This window comes from Anopheles arabiensis, chromosome 3, assembly GCF_016920715.1.
Source record: "Anopheles arabiensis isolate DONGOLA chromosome 3, AaraD3, whole genome shotgun sequence".
Lineage (NCBI taxonomy): Eukaryota > Metazoa > Arthropoda > Insecta > Diptera > Culicidae > Anopheles > Anopheles arabiensis.
The window spans coordinates 60,601,145-60,620,939 of record NC_053518.1 but is presented as its reverse complement, the minus strand read 5'-3'; the positions used below and the strand labels follow the sequence as shown (position 1 = coordinate 60,620,939).

Here is a 19,795-nt window from a genome sequence, read left to right as displayed (position 1 = left end):
CCATATCAACAGAGTGCTCATGGGAGTGATCCGCAAATGGATTCACCGTTCTCAATGGTTGAGCTATCGCTTGCTCTGTACTCCAGCAATAATTCGTCTCCAGGACTGGATCAGATTCGGAACAAATTGCTCCATAATCTGCCAGATCTGGCGAGGAAACGGCTGTTGAGATTATTCAACATTATGTTGGAGCTTAACACCGTCCCGTTGGAGTGGAGAGAAGTGAAAGTAGTCACCCTTTTGAAACCTGGTAAACCGGCATCAGAATATAACTCATATCGACCGATAGCAATGTTATCTTGTCTGCGAAAATTATTTGAGAAAATGATTCTTTTTAGACTGGACAATTGGCTTGAATCCAAAGGCCTCTTGTCAAGTACCCAATTTGGCTTTCGCAAAGGCAAGGGTACCAACGATTGCTTGGCGCTGCTTGTATCCGAAATCGAGATGGCTCATTCTCGTAAAGAAATGATGGCATCTGTATTTCTTGACATCAAGGGGGCTTTTGACTCAGTATCAGTCAATGTTCTGTGTCAAAAGTTAGAATCTGCGGGCTTAACCCCAAGACTGAATAACGTCTTATTCAACCTCCTTTCAGAAAAGGCAATGAATTTCGACAATGGCTTCATGAAAATTCGGAGAGTCAGCTTTTATGGACTACCACAAGGGTCCTGTTTGAGCCCCTTGTTGTACAATTTTTATGTCAACGATATAGATACTTGCCTTGCACCCGGCTGTAGCCTTAGGCAATTGGCGGACGACGGTGTTGTATCGGTCGCCAGCAACAACATCGCCGACCTTCAAAGTCCTTTGCAAACCACACTCAACAATTTAGAAGTGTGGGCCACAAACCTAGGTATCGAGTTTTCTCCAGAGAAAACGGAAATGCTGATATTCTCTTTCTTTTACAACACTGAGAGTAATAGACGCTTGAATTTGGTTGACCCAAAGGTCGATATCTTTTTATATGGTAAAAAGATATCCATTGCCAGATCTTTTCGATACCTAGGGGTTTGGTTTGATAGCAAAAATGTATGGAGGACACATATTGACTATCTGGTACAGAAGTGTACAAGAAGAATCAATTTTCTCAGAACGATTACCGGACTCTGGTGGGGTGCACACCCCAAAGACGTCCTTAACCTATATAAGACTACGATACTATCCGTCTTGGAGTATGGTTGCATATGCTTCCACTGGGCAGCCAAGTCGCATTTAATCCGACTTGAGAGGATTCAGTATCGCTGTCTTAGAATCGCGCTAGGTAGCATGAAGTCGACTCATAACATGTCACTCGAAGTGATGTCCGGAGTGATGCCGCTAAAGCTACGTTTTGAGCTACTATCGCTTCGCCTTTTCGTCCGCTCTACCGTATCAAATCCCTTGATAATCGAGAACTTTGAAACACTGCAAGAGATAGGTTCTAAATGCAAAATCATGAAGGTCTATCATGATTTTGTTTCCTTACAGGTGCACCCTAGTACTTCTCAAAGTATAACTAGTGCCAGCTTACCAGAGTCCTGCAGTTCCATTTTAAGTGTAGATACCTCATTGAAGGAGGAAATTAAAGGTATCCCCGATAACCTTCGCCGGATGACAATTCCCAGCAAATTTGTGGAGAAACATGGCCATGCTAACAGTAACCATTTTTATACTGACGGATCCTCATCAGAGCAGGGCATTGGATTTGGTGTATACAACACGTGCTCCGAAGCATTCTTTAAATTACGCCAACCATGCTCAGTATATGTAGCGGAGCTCGCCGCAATCTTTTATGCCTTATTATTGATAAGTGCATGCCCAGCGGATCAATATGTAATTTTTTCAGACAGCTTAAGCGCTATTGAAGCATTAAAATCCGTAAAGGCTGTTAAGAGCCCAGACCATTTTGTGAAAGAAATTGTAAAGGTTTTAAGCTCACTGTTTGAAAAGTCGTTTCGCATATCGTTAGTATGGTTACCTGCTCATTGTGGTATACCAGGAAATGAACAGGCAGACCATTTGGCCAAAAGGGGAGCTGCAGAAGGGTCTTTCTTTGATAGGCCTATCCTTCCTCATGAGTTCTTGCGGGCCCCACAGGCGTTTTGCATGGCACGTTGGCAAAATCTGTGGGACTCGGATGAACTCGGAAGGTTTCTGTATACAATCACTCCTCGTGTAAGCTTGAAGCCTTGGTTCCATAACACCCCTGGCGATCGTGCGTTCATTCGAATGATGTCTAGACTTAGGTCTAATCATTTCGCATTGGGTGCACATCTCCAGCGTATAGGACTGGTCGGCTCCAAGGTATGTGGTTGCGGGCTTGGATTCCACGACATCGATCATCTTTTGTGGTCCTGCGTGGAATACGAGTCTGCTCGACCTGCCTTGGTGGACGCGGTCGAAAGACTGGGAAAATGTACTGATATTCCGATTCGGGATATATTAGCGGCATCGGACTGGGAATTCCTGAAGGCCATATTCGATTTCTGTAGAGAGAACGGCTTAACTGTGTGACTTTCCTTAAGCAAAATGTCTGTGAACCAACCAACATTGTTGGCAACAGCAATCTTGCATCCTATGTTATTTCCTCTTGTTTGTCTATGTGTTACATGTTGTACATCGCTTGTATGTTTGTGATGGATGAATGTATGCATGAATGTAAGAATGAATGAGTGCAATGTGTATGGCTGAGTAATCGGCATTGACGGCAGACAGAAGATCCTTGCTCGAACGATGTTCTTGCAAGGATTTACTAGATAACTGGAACGATACAGACCCCCGCCATGTCACTCGGACCACTGAAGGAAAGGACTACAACGATACAGACCCTCGCAATGTCATTTGAGCCACTAAATGGGAATATACTCGGACCGCTTCTGATGGATGGATCCGACGAAATGCCTGGAATCCACACGATACAGACCCCCGCAATGCCATTTGGAACACTGAACTGGAATAGACAACCTCGAAACCCGAATGATGTAGACCTTCGCCACGCTTATAGGACCGCAAAATCATGGACTGGATTGATTAAAACCAAACCGTCCGAGTACACCCGGGATAAGGTGCCCTTCCATGGCTCAGAGAAGGAAATGTCTCCCTGCCAATATGGATTGTAGCGCCATGAATTACATTTGTATTTTCTACTCTTAAGCAATACGGCCTTTTTGGACCGTTACTCCTGAATAAAAAAAAAAAAAAAAAAAAAAGTATCGATTTGCTTAATTTTCTAAAGCTCATTGGCATGGTAGCTGGTGTGCATTGCTCCGCGTCTCTATTGCGCGGATCTTCTTCTTTTGCTTCTCGTATTCGACAAATACGCTGACAAACGAGATGAAGCCTCGTCAACGGTGTCGATAACATGGCATGCCAACCGTTTCTAGGCAAACGATCCATGAGCCGCCAGGCACTGCTCGAGAAGTGGAAATGGAACCGATGCAGTGGCTCATTTCTGCAGGCGTGATTTGAGATGTTTCACCTCATTGCTTATTGGATGTGCAGAAAATCCTTGAATCAACAGCATCATTCACGATAGCGCACTGGTTGTAGATGTGTCTATGGAGATGTTTTGACGTCGCTTTTTTCTATTAATTTTTTTCTGCTGATGATGAGCTCTTAAGCTGGGGTAGTGTCTGTATGAAAAGACACCAAAAAGACTTCTAGTATATGCAATGTGGCTCATGAAAACTTCCGTCCGAAGTACGGCAAATTTGGTACGGTTTGTCGATGTCATTGTAAGCTTTTGAGCGAAAACTTACACCACTGATGAGGTTGTGTTGCTTCACTATCGATGAGACTTAAGTAGTATTTTTGGATTCATTCACAACGTGTGGTGTATTTGAGTGTCATGAAATAAGCTATTGATTTGCTTAAGGGGATGAAGTAGCACATCAGTATCAGATAAAGAGATATTGATGTAACTGTCTGTCAACAGGTGAACAAAAATAATATCTTTACATAAGAGCAGTGACAAAAAAAGACGCTGTTTCCCTCAACTAATATAATGCTTATATTTGCCTCCGTACAGCAAAAAGCTAATATTTTATTAATTGGCTTTAAATTGAACACTGACTGAAATTTTTACTGTAGAAAAGCGTCCAAAATTTTAAACAACCTTACTATCGCTCTTTAATCCAAGACGTTGGAAAGCTCCCCTGTCTTTTGCTTAGCGTGAGATTAAGTTTGAAAGTAATGCCAAATGCGTTAGGAGCTTGGGTTTTGCGGCTATGGGTACGTATAATGATGGGTTTTTAATGGCCGTCGGCCACCGTGGCCGTGAAAGCTTTACCCCATACCTTATGACAAAGCAATTTTGTCACCGCTTCAGTAACATCAGTACCAAGGGATCCGTCCAGCAGGAGGTAGCTTCACTTCCCGAATCAGACAATTTTCCGTTCTATTTCCCATCCTGGGATCTTTCACTGATTTTCTAACGCTGATTTTACTATCTTTCCCTGCTGCAAGTCTGTTTATGTTTTACGCTTTGTGCTTTTTGCTGGTTGCATTTCTATTATTTTTTTGCATGATTCCTTCCTTCTTTCTTTAGAGTAAATGTCGGTTAGGGCTTATCCATTCCGCTTTTGCACAGCTATCGTAGGATCGTAGTTTAAAAACTCATCAACAAGCTCACTTCTGAAGTGATGGGTGTAGAAAGGAACGAAAACGAGAACCACATCAGAGAACCACAACGAAACGATGGCGTGAAATCAGTCGAAACTAATGCCATCCATAGCGATCGCAAATGAAAAACCGTGTTTTTCTGTGGCATTGGGAATTACTTTTCTTTCGGCTATCCGTCAAAGATTGCCCATCCGTACCTCTGATGCGTTCGGGGAACTTTGCGGGGACCAAAATAGCGGTATGAAGGGTGGTACTGATTGCCAATGAGCGTAGCTGGTCTGCAAAGATTTAGTTATGGCAGTGTTACCGTGCTGAAATCTTTGCTCGTGTTTTGTATCTGTATAAATGAGTGTGCTCGTGAATAGAAAAATGTGAACAAGAAAAAAAACTAACAACAGTATCCCCATCGGGTGACTACTGGAGGTTTGATCCGCTTCGTTAGTTAGCACCAACTCAACCAACGCTTGGAAAGGCAGGCATCGTAACAACCCAGTTTCCGTAACATAGTTTCGTTAGTTTTGAACGTAGATCCGGTCTCAGATTGGCTTAGGCACTAAGAACATACGCTGAGAAGCAACTTTGTTTCAAAGTAGAGAGAAACATGGGATGAAGCGACTAGGTTTCCGTTTCCGGGCTTAAAAGGTACTGTTATCCTTTGGTGACATTGGCAAGTATGCTGAATTGAGGTTTGTGGAAAGATGTGTGCCGTTTCCTTCCTATTTCAATCGAAAATGGTTGTCTTTGCGCTCGGCTCGACACCTTCACAGAAAACCCTTCGGTAATGAGAATTAATGCTTGCGCGCGTGTTGTTTATTGGCAACGAGTGAATCGTAGCTAAAGATGTCACTGATTTTTACTTCTGGCTTACCTTGGGAAAGCCTCATTCATTATCCGCAAATAGCTTTAAGCTGGTGGAATATATTACTTTTCGAATAATCAACAACTAGCAAGATTACCACTCAAATATAATTTAGCGTTTGGTGGTTGCTGGACATAATTTCGTTAATACTAAAAAGACAGTTATTAATAATAACGGGTTTTAAATAATAATAATACCGGATACAGTTTTATGCAATATTTCCTGTCTTTTATTACTCTTTTTACATCTTTCTACTTACGCTGATTAATAATGTTGAAAGGTTGTTGGAATCATCCTATGCAATTGAAAATAATGAAATCATGAATCACCTTTTGTAGATTTGATTATTTATAATGAAAGAAACTGTCTCGGTGCTCGGAACATTGTTTTAAGTAAAAAGCTTTGTATTAAATCTCTTATTCAGTTTTCATAATTAATCTACAAATTAGATTTCATAATAATCTGCACTTATTAGATTTCATCTATGAGTGCAGTTTATTAAATTATGCATGATTTGACCCTTACTTCAGAACTTCCTTAAACCAATCAATGTACATCGCAATGCGGTGTACAATGCGCAGAGAGGTTGAATTGCAACGTCCATGGCTATAGATGTTCACCAGATACTCAGTAAAGAGATTGGTGTCCTCATTTTGTCTGAAAATAATTGGACTTCCCGTTGGGTAACAGTGTTCCCCTGTTCCGTAAACGCCCGGAACCATACACGTAATCCGCGGATCCGAGAATGTTCTGGCAAAGCGTACATTACAATCCCTCACGTACATTGGATGTATGGGGTCGAAACCATCTGCGGAAAGACACAATTGGTTGTAAGTTTCAATTCGTCAATATAGATAAATGAAGGTTTTTTCTTCATCGTCTTACTTCCACCTCGAAATATTGCCGACTCGACCGGAGAATGAGTTTTATTTTGCCATAAACATCCCGGGAACATGTACACTGTAGGCTGCACTGGCAAAGTAAGCTTTAATAGGGCAATATTATTCTCAAACGTACTTTGATTGAACTCCGGATGAATTTCCACTGTGCTGATAGGTATGATCGCTATATTCGTGGTCTGCGGTCCAGATCGGATATTTCCCAGGCGCACAACGGTCGGTTCGAATTCTTTCGAAACCAAACAGGACGCAGACGTTACGACAGCACGAGTACTGATGAGATATGCAATGCACTGGAACCGTATTTCCGATCCCTCTTCCCATCCTACCTCAGCCTACAAGGAGAATAGAATCAGGATTTGATGAGTTCGTCACACTAACTAAGTAGACAATACTTACAAAATGAGGCAACCTTAATCTCAATGGTTGAAAACCCTCCCATTGTTGCTGGCGCTGCTTGCGTAGCTGTGCGTACCGCTGACCGCACTCGTTAAATTCTCTCTCAATCTCACTCGGATTACTTGTTACATCTGTACGAGGGCAACATACCACGGACCCACCGGAGCATATAATTATAGAATCGCCGTTTGACATTCGCTGCCGTATACTGGGACATCTATCATGGGCTACACAAACACCCTGCACGCCTCCACTGTAGCTACAACGATCGTTCAAACGAAGGTCGGGATCGATGAAGATCACCTCGTCCTTCGATCCTGCAGTGGAGGATTTTCTGTTGTTAGCAATTTCCGGTAGCAATACAGACTCAATCCACGGCCTGTGTGCATTAAACCGTACAGCTACTGCTGGCTCTCCGAAGCCACAATCACGACCGAACAGATTCATTCCGTAAGCGTAATTGAAGTACTTCGAATAGCGCCACATTTCTCTCTCGATAGGACCACCAAGGTGCTGGTCACATGTGGCTGGTACTAAAAATGGCTTATTTTGGAAGCAAATGTGTTCATGTTGTAGCCCGTTTTTGAGTAACGTTCGGTACTGTTCGGCCAGCCGGCATTCGTTGTTGGAGTGCAGTGTTGCCCGTGGTGAAATTCCAATGATGGTAGGATCTTAAATGAGAGCAATCGTTGGCTTGATACAATAGTGGATCACAATTTATACGACATGTATCGTATGGTTGAAACATACTTAGGGTCGTAACTCGTTCGTCTCGATTATAGCCTACCAAATCAGCACGACCTTTACCGATGACCTCAAACTGCGGATCGGGAATGATGTCATTGTACCATACACATGCGGGAATAATTGATACTGGAAACGGTAGCTTCAAAATAGCAATATTGTTGTAGTAAGGTCCTGTCGCAGGGTAGTACTTTGGATGAACGATGGTTTCCGATACGTTGATGAAATTGCCATTGCTTAGCCGCACTCTGGACGGTGTTGAACTAAGAGAGATGTGCTATTTAGCGTACTTAATTACTAGCCGGTTACACACACACACACACACACACACACACACACACACACACACACACACACACACACACACATCCTACATACCCCATATGTGATGCACAATCTGCTAATGTTGCAATGGCATCTCGCTCTATGAGGACACCGGAGCAGTTGCGCCGAGAGGGAACAATCGAATTTTCCCAAAAAATGTCGACCCGCTGTAGACTATCGCCTCCTACTAAATGAGCTTTGTCTGAATCGTAGGTTTCAAAGTTATTGCTTCTCGAGACCACCACATCGTCCTCATACTCGCGCACATGTACATAGCGTAAGGCGCAGGTCCATGGTTGAAATTTGTGCACCGTTGCTAGCTCTCCTTCCTTCTGGAGCGTCTCAATGATCCACTCGACAAAGCTGGATACCCGAGCATATACGCCCGGATTTGCTTGTCCACACGGTTTACCAAACGATGTAACACCCACCAGGAAGGGCGTCATTTTGGCGTTGTGCAATAGTTTCACGTGCAGCGGTCCACCGGAGTCACCCTGTGAGAAAAGGAATACGTTAGTCAGTGCTATGCCATTTAAAAAACGCATATATTTAGCTTCTTACCGGGCATGTATCCATTTTCTCATCGCCCGCACAAAGGTGATGTGCGTGCAGCCCGTTTCTTAAGCCACGCTCGGAGGAGGTGTAGAACTTTGAGCACTGCGTATTGTTCATCGGGGTAAGATCGACCTTCAGCAAAATGTTTGTTTTATCCTCACCTAAACGACATGGTCATTAGAGTTTATTGCACGTTTGGCTGGATTATCCCTAGCGCTTTGAGACATTCACTCACCAAAACCTGTTCTACCCCAACCAGCGGCATATAGCTTCGGAAAGCGCACTTCATCATCTAACCAGAGACAGGCAGGGGCCACCGTTTCGTGTACCCTTGTTCGAAAAGAAAACAAATATTGGGATGATGTTTTTAGCAAAAAACCCACCAGCAGTACAGTTATTATATGTTGGGCTGTTTTGTAACCGGGTTTGATTTCTCACGTGATATTTTTTTCCAGCTGCATTAGTGCCACATCGTAATACTTCGCACTAAACCGATGCTGTTGGTGGCGTATGACTTTCACAATGCGCAACTGCTGTGGAAACTCATCGTCATCATCGCTGTAGATGTTGAGGTCTCCCATTCGTGCTACATCTGGTGGTACATCTCTATGTGAGACGTACAAATAAACAGGAAGCACAAATCCAATAGAATTACGAACAGACTCTTGCTATTTAAAATTGATTGATTCCATACTCATCGTTTGCCGCACAGTGTGCTGCAGTAAGAATGAAGTTCTCCCATATCAGTGATCCACCGCAGCCCCAGTTCACTTTACCGTCAGCTCCCGTCCAGCCGATCGCGGCGATATGAGCGAACTCGCGTAACAGTGCAGGATTTCCGTATGCCGGTGCCACTAACCCCTCGAACCCGTCTTTCCAGTTTCTTGTGTGACAATCTGGCTCAAAAATAAACAAAATGACTGGTACTGTATGCAACATTTGTGCATTTAGAAATTCAGAAGCTGCTCACCGTTTAGAGATATTCTATCATTCGCTAACATCATATCCATCTCATCTTCAGGTAATCGAGGTCTGATCGGGTACAATTTGCAAGTACCTGTGAAATAAATTTAATCCATGCATAAAACATGCGAATAGTTTTGATTCACATACTTACAATACGGTAAAACTGCAACAATTAGCACTACCAGCAGAGCCCAATCACACGCCATTATCACTGATCTGTTGTTGATCGTACACTAAAGCATACTGCGAGTCTGTGGTACTGCTAAAGTGCATCGGTTTATTAGCGCCTCTCTTTCCCGCCACAACTGATTCGTGCTCACTCTTACCGGCAGTAAACCGGTTTATGAACAGCTTTATAGCACTGCTGCTACAGAAGCAACTGTTAATCTGTCTGTTAGATCACGCGATTGAAAGATCGCCAAGTTCTACTGGTAGCGTAGAGTGGGAGGTTTCACCGTCACGCGTATTTTATGGGTATGATTATTTTAAAGATGAAGCAAGGTCATACTAAATATTTCAGTCATTTTCACATATACAATGACTATTTTTTTATTGTGCGATAGTTTGCTTAAGATTAAGAGAATCACCTAAAAACTGCTAGTTTTATTAGAAGCATAAATACTCTCATTAGACTGATTCAGTGTAAAGGTTATCTATTATCCATGGAACATATTCCGAAATACGGCTATTAATCAGCGGCTCGTCAGCTTCATAGTTGCCACCACGGCTGTATACCCCGATCAAATACTCAACCGGAGCGTTTTTGGTTCCTTTTCCACGCCAAACGATAAGACCCGCTGTGTTTGTTGATTGCGAGGTCGTAGAATGCATACAAAATTCCCCACCGTGCAATGACGTTTTTACGTACCGCTTGCAATCAGAATCGTAGACGGGATGCACAGATGATTGCCGTAGTTGTGATTGAACTGCAAAGGAAATATAAATGTGTTCAAATACTTCTTTACAAGTTCACCATTAACCAACCAAAGGTCTGTAGTGTTGCCACCAACGGTGTGTGTGTTTTGTTTCTCCACAAACAACCGGGGAAGATCGCTGCGGTGGGTTTTATGGGATCGCTTAGTTTTATTAGAGCAAGATTATTTGCTCCTGTAGCAGACTCATACTGTGGATGGCGAATAATAGTTGCAATTGGTGCTCGAATAGGAAAATCTTCATATTGACTCCGGATGGTACCAAATAACAACATATTGGGTTTGCGGTTTACAATCTCGGTGCACGCAGCGCTCGTAATTACAGTTCCAGTGGTTATGAGGTAACCCAAACATAGTGTATATTGAGCACCAGTCTTTTCATTCATCCAAACTACCTCCGCCTGAAAAAAAAATATCGTTTATATTTTTTATCTAACGTACAAAATTAATGATAAATACTATATGTGGCTTCGGTTGAGGCTGCTCCGCACTACTAAGAAAATTTCGCCGACGGAATGACTCGAAACGATTTTCACAATCTTCTAACTGTTGATCTTCATCGTTAAGCAGCTGTTCATCATCCAAGACGTCCTTAGGTAGGCAGCATATGATCGTCCCATTCCCACAGAATATCATGGCTTCATTTTGTTCTAAGCGTTGCCGAACTCGTCTACAACGTTCAGTGGGAACACAAAGTCCAACCGACTCATCGTAAAAATCACAGCGATCAAACAATTCCAGATCGGAGTTGATGAATTGAACAGCATCTAGAGAGTGAGAATTTTGGCTTGGCAATTTGGCGGGTAAAAGCACCGACTCTAGCCAGTTCATATGAGCATGCAGTCGAATAGCTACTGCAGGTTCGCCGTAACCACAATCTCTTCCAAAAAGGCTAATTCCGTACACATGCTTGTAATGGCGTTGAAGGCGAAAAACTGAACGTTGAAGCGGTCCACCACTGGTAAGGTTACACACTTCAGGCACCAGAAATGGGTCATTACCAAAGCACAGGTGCTGATGTGCAAGTCCTTCGACCAGATTTTTTTTATATTGATCTGCAAGTAAACAGTTTGTATTGTCGTATGCGTAAACTCGGGGAGTTAGCGACGCATAGCTGGGATCTGCAAAACGATACAAAGCAATGTGTTTCAAATTAATTTTACTATTTCAAAGGAGCTTGTTTACGTACCATATATGGTGTTTCCTTTGTACTGATATATAATCAAGTCAACTCTCCCAACAGTAGCTACTTCGATCAACGGATCTGGTAGATTTGGAGCATTCCAAATGCAAGCCGGTAGACTGTTAAATGATCGATCGATCTTTAAGATCGCTATATTGTTGTAGTAGGAACCGTTAATATAGTTTGGATGCAAGTGTATCTCGATCACATTGTACAACTTTTCATCTAGAACTGGAGTGTCCCGTACCCAAATGTCGGTTCTTTCAGCATGTAATACATGCGATGGTTGCAATCTGAAATGAAAAAAAGTATTAAAGTTTGTAAAGAAAGTTATGAAAAATCTCAATCAACATCACCCTGTATGCGAGGTACAATCACCCAACGTAACCACTATGTTGTGATCAATAATGGAGCCCATACAATTGTTTTTCTGGGGTGTAACTGTATCAGGCCATTTAAGCTGCACTTTTTCCCCTACATAATCGCGCGAAATATACTCTCGCTGTATATCGAATGATTCGAACACACCGGACTGGTTAGTTACGACGTTCGAAATAGCCAACTGTCGTATTGCAACGTGACGTAAAGCACAGTCGGCAGGATCAAAGTCACTGTTCCTCAGTCCTGTCAGTCCGTTTTTCTGCAGTGTTTCCACAATCCATGACCGAAACGGTGCTATCCGGGTGTACACTCCTGGGTGAGATTGTCCACAAGGTCGCCCAAATGAGGTTAGGCCTACCAGGAAAGGCGTTACTTTGTAATTATGCTGTAGCCGTATATGAAGAGGACCTCCAGAATCACCCTGCAAATAGATTGAATGTGATTGAGAGATCCGGAATATATTATTGGATGCACTGTTTACCAAACATGTGTCCATCTTAGCATCTCCAGCACAAATATGATGCTGATCAAGCCCTCTTTGCAAACCTCGAACGGTAGTGGATGTGTAATGTTCGGTGCAATTCTCATTGCTCATCGGTTTCAAAGTAATTTTTAAAAGAATGGGTGTTGGAGATTCACCTGTTGCAAATTAATGTTATTGTTACGGATTCCGTTTAGTAGATTCTATCACATACTTACCAAATCCTGTCTGTCCCCATCCGGCTGATTCTAGTTCCTTAAACCGGACTTCTTTGTCTAGCCATAGACAAGCGGGTGCAACTGTCTCGTGCACACTAAAAATAACAGTTCTTAATATGTGTGATGTTGACCTCACTTAACTAACAATCCTTACGAGACATTGTGCTCTAACTTCATCAGCGCTATGTCATAATATCTGGCACTAAAACTGTACTTGGGATGACGAATGATGCTCACGATCGTTAACTGTTGTGCGTACCTATCATCTTCATCGCTGTATATGTTCAGATCTCCGAAGCGAACTACATCTGGGGAAACATTACTGAGGAAAAATGAATTATATTTAATCATATTTACAATTTACGGATCTTCAGTTCTATGCCAAAAAGCTCAACTCAAACTCAACTCATCATTCGCTGTGCAATGAGCGGCGGTGATAATGAAGTTGTTCCATATCAATGAGCCACCACAACCCCATATAATCTTGCCGTCCGGTTGAGTCCAACCGATGGCTCCAATGTGTGCAAACTCCGTTAAAAAGGCCGGCTTAGCAAACGCCGGTCCTACTATACCAGTGTTTCCATGCCTGTAGTGACGTAAGTGACAGTCTATGGAAAAATATGCACAATTGTTGTTGTTGATTGTTAATAGTTGTTAAATTGTACAATAACTGCATTTGCAAATAGTACCATCGATTGTAGCTCGCTCATTCGGCATAAAAGAATTCTCCGGTAGATCTTCATCCAAACCCGACAGTACTGGATAGAGATCCGCAACAGTAGCTGTAAAGATAGTGTACATGACACATGATACACACTGTTTGACGTAATGAAAACCTCAATTATAAGTCTTACCTCTCACCAAACTAACAAGCAGTATTAAATACACGCAGCCCATTATTACTCGTCAGTTACAGCCAAGCGCCGAGATGAGACTAACATCCATCGTCTAGATTTTAATCACTGTGTATTCAAACTGAAAACTCTCTTGCTCTCTCGCACGGTGAGAGAACAGTTTCATACTGAATGTATTGCAAATCAATATGAACCGATTGCATCAGTACAAGTGCATGCGTCAATTGTTATTTCGTGCGCATTATGCAGCCGTTAGAATCAACTATAATCGATATCATTCATGCACTCACGAGTTTGGAAATGGATTTAAAAAAAAATCCAAATTTTAGATAAATATATTTTCTGTTAGTACAGCCAAGCAACAATCCCTAAACCGATTGTGGTCGAGACCAAAATCATTAAATTAAATTTTCACGTATTGTTTATAAATGCATTTTCTTTGACTTTGACATGACTGTACTGCGGGATTACCCTTTGCCTAATTAAAACCCCCAAATTAATTTTAACGTAAGTAATAGTAATAATTTTCACTTTACTTCCTTGAATTCGTTAGTCCTGTAGATCAGTCGATTATTGACCTTTATTATTATTTCTTGAAGTGTCTAGGGAATGACGCAAACAAGGCTTATTGCTTGACAACGACACAGAATGACTTGACAAACCTATTCCTTTACTCACTGGTCGATGCCAACGACCGAAACCATGCTTGTCGGCATTGTTCAATGAGTGACAAATTCCTGCTTCCGTCGCTGTCAAACTTACCTCCCGCATCGCTCTTCAGTGTGGAGCCAAAGATTGAAGCGGATACGCGACATCTCATCATCATCGTCATCATCATCGTTGCTTTCAACATCGTTCGTGTGAACGGGATGTAAAAGGCACATCAGCTTATTAATGGTCTTTACATATTACGGCTCCTCTGTCGTTCGTGGCTCGAGCCTCCAACCCGTCCTTCCGAAGGAGTCAATAACTGCTTCGAAACTCTATCGCCATCGAAGAAAGGTAGAAGATAAGAAAGCTCAGCCCTGAACAGGTGAGGACTCACGTGACTGATGAAAATATGACACGCGCAAACCTGAAGCATGGATGAAGAACATTGCAAACAATTCTGAAGGAGCCCTCTGAGGCCTTAGGAACAGGAAAAGAAAAAACAAAATGATTTATGAAGTTGTACATCTAACAAAGCACTGTGTGGAGCGAAAACCTCCCACTCGCCTACCATTGCTTCAGGTGTGTGTTGAAGAGAGGAGAGCGTTTGTAATATGCTTTCTCCATCGCCAAGGAGAATATCGGCTTAAACACGTTCCTTCATCACGCCGGATGCTGCGTGCTTTGATAGTGCTGATAGGTCCTTGCCTTTGTGGCCTCATTTTTTAAGGAGCTTTTGACTGTTATTTTTTATCTTTGTTCCGCACGTTGGCAGTTTATTTGTTCCTGCGTTTCAACATGCTGATGAGCTACCCTTGCTGCGGGGTGATTTTTACACAACATTCACTTTTGCTTCCGTAGCATTGCGCTCACAGTTGTTAGGCTTTCCTCGAATCCATAATCCATATATTTGTGTCTGTTTTTTTGTTGATGTGAATGAGCAGCACCATGTTCGCTGAATTTCAGCATCGTTGCAATCCATTCATTTCACCCAACCATTCCGAGCGGCTGACCATGGTGAGTATTGAATTCCCTTTTTCAGCGTTCCGGTGGAAAGCAAATGGATGATGATGAATACAGTAGTTCTGTTGAAGTTTGATACGTTTGGGGATAAGTATTGGCGGGGTGAGAGGCTTTTCTGCTTGAGATGAAGCGTTATCAAAGATATGGAGAAAGAAAAACTGTATAGGATTTTATGAGTCATCTATCATGTATCTATATCAAATGTATATTTCGTTAAATTAAATAATACTTTCTTTAAATAGTTTGAACTTAAATAAATTGTATCAAAATAAACTTTTATTAGAAACATAAACATAAAATAATTGTTCTAAACCATTGAAGCGATTGTTAAAAAAGAATACAAAAAATCAATTATACATTTTTTATCAATATATTTGAAACAAACTTTTTAAAAGTATTAGTTATACAATTTTCAATTCGTCAAAAAATCGTTATGATTCACTCTTTTAATGCTAAAATGCGTCAAGCGTAACGCGATGCTTCGAAAATATCGTGATGTTTGTGAATAAACCGATTAAAAATGCTTCAATAAACCAGTTCGTTTTGCAAGTACCTGTGGCAAACAACTCGTCCAGTGACTCAATCAAACCAATGCCAGAACGATTGAACCGTTGCAGATACCGTTTGCCTAAGGTAAAGTGAAAAATAAAATCGAAAAACATCCAAATCTCCAATCAGCGGGAAACCAATGCCCTAACAACCATCCATCCTTCCGTCTGTCACAGAGCAAAGGATTCGATAAGAGGGTTTTCTTTGCTCGGTGTTGATCGGGATATGCCATAGAGCAACACATTTTTTACGTCTCTTCCATTCATAACACTGTCAGACAGTGAGGCAACAAAAACCGACGTCAAAACAAACAAACAAACAAACATTTGCATCAAGGAGTACCACTAGCTGTGTATAATCCTGATAGTAAACATGCTTTTTTTTTGCGTCGATTAGTCCTTGAAATTTTGCAGTTCACTTTTTGCTTACATTTTCTTATCACGATTTTTCCTTTTGATGTAGGGCTACACAATTCATCAAACGTTGGATCGTGTTGAAGGCAGGTTTAGAAATAGGAAATATGACAAAAACCTGTCAACCGATATCGGACTATACAAAAAACAATGCAACAAACCAAGGAAATCTCAGTTGCTGCGGTTGAAGTTTTGCTAGTGAATATTGGAATGGAGTTCCTGTTGTGAAGGGCCATCGCTAGGATTTTTAATTTGACTGGTTGGTCACGTTTATGAAGGGCTGGAAAGCAACCTTTTTCTGATTGAGTTTGCAAAGAAGATATCTCTCGATTTATTCTGTTTAGTTGCATGTTGATGGTAAAATATTTAAAAGATATTGGCTAATTGTTGTATATACCATGACCACAAAAATAAAATTCTATAAAGCAAAATAAAAAACAATAAGCTCATTTAGATACTGTGATCTTGTTATTGCATTACTTTTTTAAATAAATAATTGAAACGCTGTTTCGTTTTTTTTTTATTTTACTCCTTCGAAAACAAACATATGTTTACAAATATGAATCTTTAAACAAATGCTTCAAGCTGCAGGTTATTTATCTTTCCCGTTAACGATGAGACAATTTTATTTACCTTATTTGCGAAAGAAACAAACAAAAAGAAACTACCCAAAGTGGATCAATTTAATTTGTTACTAAAGTTCTCGTGTCTTTTCTCGACCCTTTCTTTTCCCCACTCGCCCCCTTATGGATTGTCATGTTTGAGCGCCATTCATTGGTTCAACTCCTGCATCAAGCAAGAGCGCCGAAGGCATTCTTTCTTCCAGGAAGCATTTGCTACACAGCCCATCGTACGATTTTTCGCTATGCTTCAAAATGTTTATGCCTTTTCATTTCCAACGCATTGTATTGTATGTTTTTGTTTAACATCGTCCGATCGAAAATTGCTTTCTTGCTGCAGGAGAAAGGGAGGCCAAACTTTTTCTTTCCATAATTCTTCTCCAAAGCCCCATTCAGATTGGAGGTTCTTATTTGAAGCACCATCGTTTGGTTGGGATTGGAATGGGTTTTGGGAAAGCTAGCCCAGGAAGCTGTGAACCCCCTGCAGGGTTGCGCCCATTTCCATCAACATCATTATCAGTATCATCATGATCGATTCGATTCAATGGTTTTTTACTCCTTCCCGCTCTCTTACTTTTTTTTTCTTCCAAGAATATAAACGATTTTGCTTGCGTTTATTTCGAAAATTACTCCTTTGCCCATGACCTGGCGCAGAGCGTAAGGAACTTTGTGCCTTCCCCAAAAGTGGAAGTTTTCCCGATTAAATTGTACGCCTTTCCTGCTGGAGGCTTTTCCTCGACCGCCTGGTTGAATTTATGCTCCTGAGAAAGCCCACCTACTCCACCCCACCCCACATCGGATACTACCGCCTAGCCTACGATGCCGTTGGAGCTGAAATAACCTGCGGTGGTTTGTAAATGGGTTGCACGGCTCTATCAGTTTTGCGAAATTTTCCTTGCGCCCAACGGGTCGTCAGCAAAGTTGGTCGGCCAGGGAGTGACGATTTCCGGCCAATGGAGAGAACAAACAAGGCGGGTGTTGTTGATCACTACCAAAATACACAAAAAAACTGTCGATATGAATTTGTCAAGCGGAAGATAATTAATTCCACCGGATCATGATTGAAGATAAATATCCGGTCTCGGGCTTGGTCGAGTTGACAGGACTGGATAAATGAACCTTTGGAAAGTGGAAAGTGACCGAACGAAAGTGGTTTACTGAACGGAAGCACACGCCGTGAGCGAGTATTTTGAGGCCCTGAAACTGACGAGATACAGAACCCAGCAGCAAGGGTAGGTAAGGTAAGAAGATGAAGATTTTCACAGATTAGGCAAATTTATTGGAATAAATTACAAACGGTAGCAAAAATGTATCACTAGTCCTGCAGCGTTAAACTGCTCACTTAGCAACGTTTAATGTGTTCTGCTTGATAAGTTTTTAAACAATTGAATTGTTTAAAAGACAATGGGATAGGGTTAATTTTGTTTATGATTAATACCATGCTTGCAAGGGAACGATCTATTCAGAGTCACGACACATTTTATTGTCTACTTGCTGCTTTCAAAATTTTAATGTAACGAACGTTATTTAATGGTCATGTCTGAACACTGAAAATGTTTAAATAAATAATAATATGTTAAACAATTAAAATGTGAAGAAAATAGTAGTTTTCAAATAACGTTAATAAGTTACGCTAGGAAATCATATTGGGTAATTTAACCGTTATTGTAAAAAAATAAATATTTTAAAACGCTGTTGTTGAGTTGTCTTTATTAAAAAGAAACGAGATATGTTATATACATACAATGATACTCTTCTATCCTGTTTTGGGTGATTTAAGTATTTTTACTTTCTGTTTGATTTTGACACCTCTCTTTTTTCGTTTTATTTACCGTCTAATTTCTTATATCGTGTAATTTATCTTCTTGAATTCCTTTTTCTCTCTACTTCTTTTTTATAAGTTTACTCTAGTCCTTTTGTGCTTTATCTGTTATCTTTTTATCTGTTCTTTTTTTTAAACTCAGAAGTTGGTTTAGTTTTGTTTACGTTAAGAAGAAATTTGAAATATTCGATATTTAGCCTTCATGGCCGGTATTGAATTAACATGAATGAATGAAATATATGAAATGAAATAATGATACGAATTCGTACCACATGATAACATACCAGTAGTTCTGAATGCTTATGAGCCTTTACGAATTTAAGTAAACAAGTATGGAAAATGGTCACTTGGGTTCTTAGTTAAATAAACTGTGTCTCGTTTTAAGTGTTTTATTGATTATTTGTTATTTTTTAAGTTACATTTAATTGTTTTCCATGGTGGTAATTTTTAAGTACAACAATATTAGCTTAATTATTTGGATTTTTACCAGTATCATCTATCATATCCCCGCTTAATAATATAATTTACACTTTACAGCGTTTAATAGATGTTTTGTTTTATTGATGTATGCTTGACTACCCTTAATGAAACCAGAAACATTTTCATATAATTATTTGCAAGTATTATGATTACGATGGATAGTATATCCATTTTTTTTACAATGTCTTGGTCTGTCTTGTCAATGATCCATTATTATTATTTGCAAGTATTATGATTACGATGGATAGTATATCCATTTTTTTTACAATGTCTTGGTCTGTCTTGTCAATTCTATAAATTGTGTTGAAATTACTTCCTACCTTTAGCCATTTTATTTGGCTGAGTTGCAAAATCATACAAAAAAACACTTAAGAATAAACATTAAATGCGTTTCGAGAAATTTTAAACATGAAAACACATGGGAATGTTGAAGAGTGAGTTTGATAGTTTAGTTGTGACTTCGATATTTGCAGATTCTTCTTCTTCTATTTGCCGTAACGTCCTACGCGGACATGCCGGCCTATACAGGCTTTCGAGACTTAATTCATTACCACGCAGCCGGATAGTCAATCCTTGCTACGGGAGGACGGTCCATTCTAGGCTTGAACCCATGACGGGCATGTTATTGAATCGTTCGAGTTGACGACTGTACCACGGGACCGTCCCGTGCATATTTGAAGATTATTAATATGAAATTATATTCGATTACACTAAAGATCACAATATTCAAGATACTGTTATAACGTTAATCTTGAAAGTTCGGTTGATGCTCATTGTATTTAATGAATGTTATCGAAATAAAATACTAAAATTTAAAAAAAATGCAATTGCTATGAATTGTTA

The 19,795-nt window shown here is 40.7% G+C and overlaps 1 protein-coding gene across 1 annotated transcript; it reads right to left on the bottom strand.

Annotated features, from left to right (window-relative positions):
- Nucleotides 1-5,662: 5,662 nt before the first annotated feature.
- LOC120901096 lies at nucleotides 5,663-13,526 on the bottom strand. The gene is made up of 22 exons (XM_040308801.1): nucleotides 13,398-13,526; nucleotides 13,233-13,325; nucleotides 12,950-13,151; nucleotides 12,698-12,865; nucleotides 12,544-12,638; nucleotides 12,326-12,483; nucleotides 11,820-12,265; nucleotides 11,470-11,756; nucleotides 10,740-11,401; nucleotides 10,333-10,681; nucleotides 9,982-10,274; nucleotides 9,500-9,581; nucleotides 9,353-9,439; nucleotides 9,077-9,278; nucleotides 8,821-8,988; nucleotides 8,618-8,712; nucleotides 8,389-8,543; nucleotides 7,882-8,321; nucleotides 7,510-7,766; nucleotides 6,760-7,430; nucleotides 6,347-6,695; nucleotides 5,663-6,269 (listed from the first exon to the last, which is right to left on the bottom strand). The coding sequence occupies exons 1-22, from the start codon at nucleotides 13,438-13,440 to the stop codon at nucleotides 5,983-5,985; spliced, it is 5,589 nt and encodes a 1,862-aa protein (XP_040164735.1). The 5' UTR covers nucleotides 13,441-13,526; the 3' UTR covers nucleotides 5,663-5,982.
- Nucleotides 13,527-19,795: the final 6,269 nt, after the last annotated feature.

Coding starts and splice junctions, on each gene's coding strand:
- LOC120901096 (XM_040308801.1), bottom strand. CDS start 13,440: ATGGGCTGCGTGTATTTAATACTGCTTGTTAGTTTGGTGAGAG. Junction 11,402..11,469: donor CAAAGGAAACACCATATATG/GTACGTAAACAA, acceptor ATCGTTTTGCAG/ATCCCAGCTATGCGTCGCTA. Junction 8,544..8,617: donor TTGGGGTAGAACAGGTTTTG/GTGAGTGAATGT, acceptor CATGTCGTTTAG/GTGAGGATAAAACAAACATT.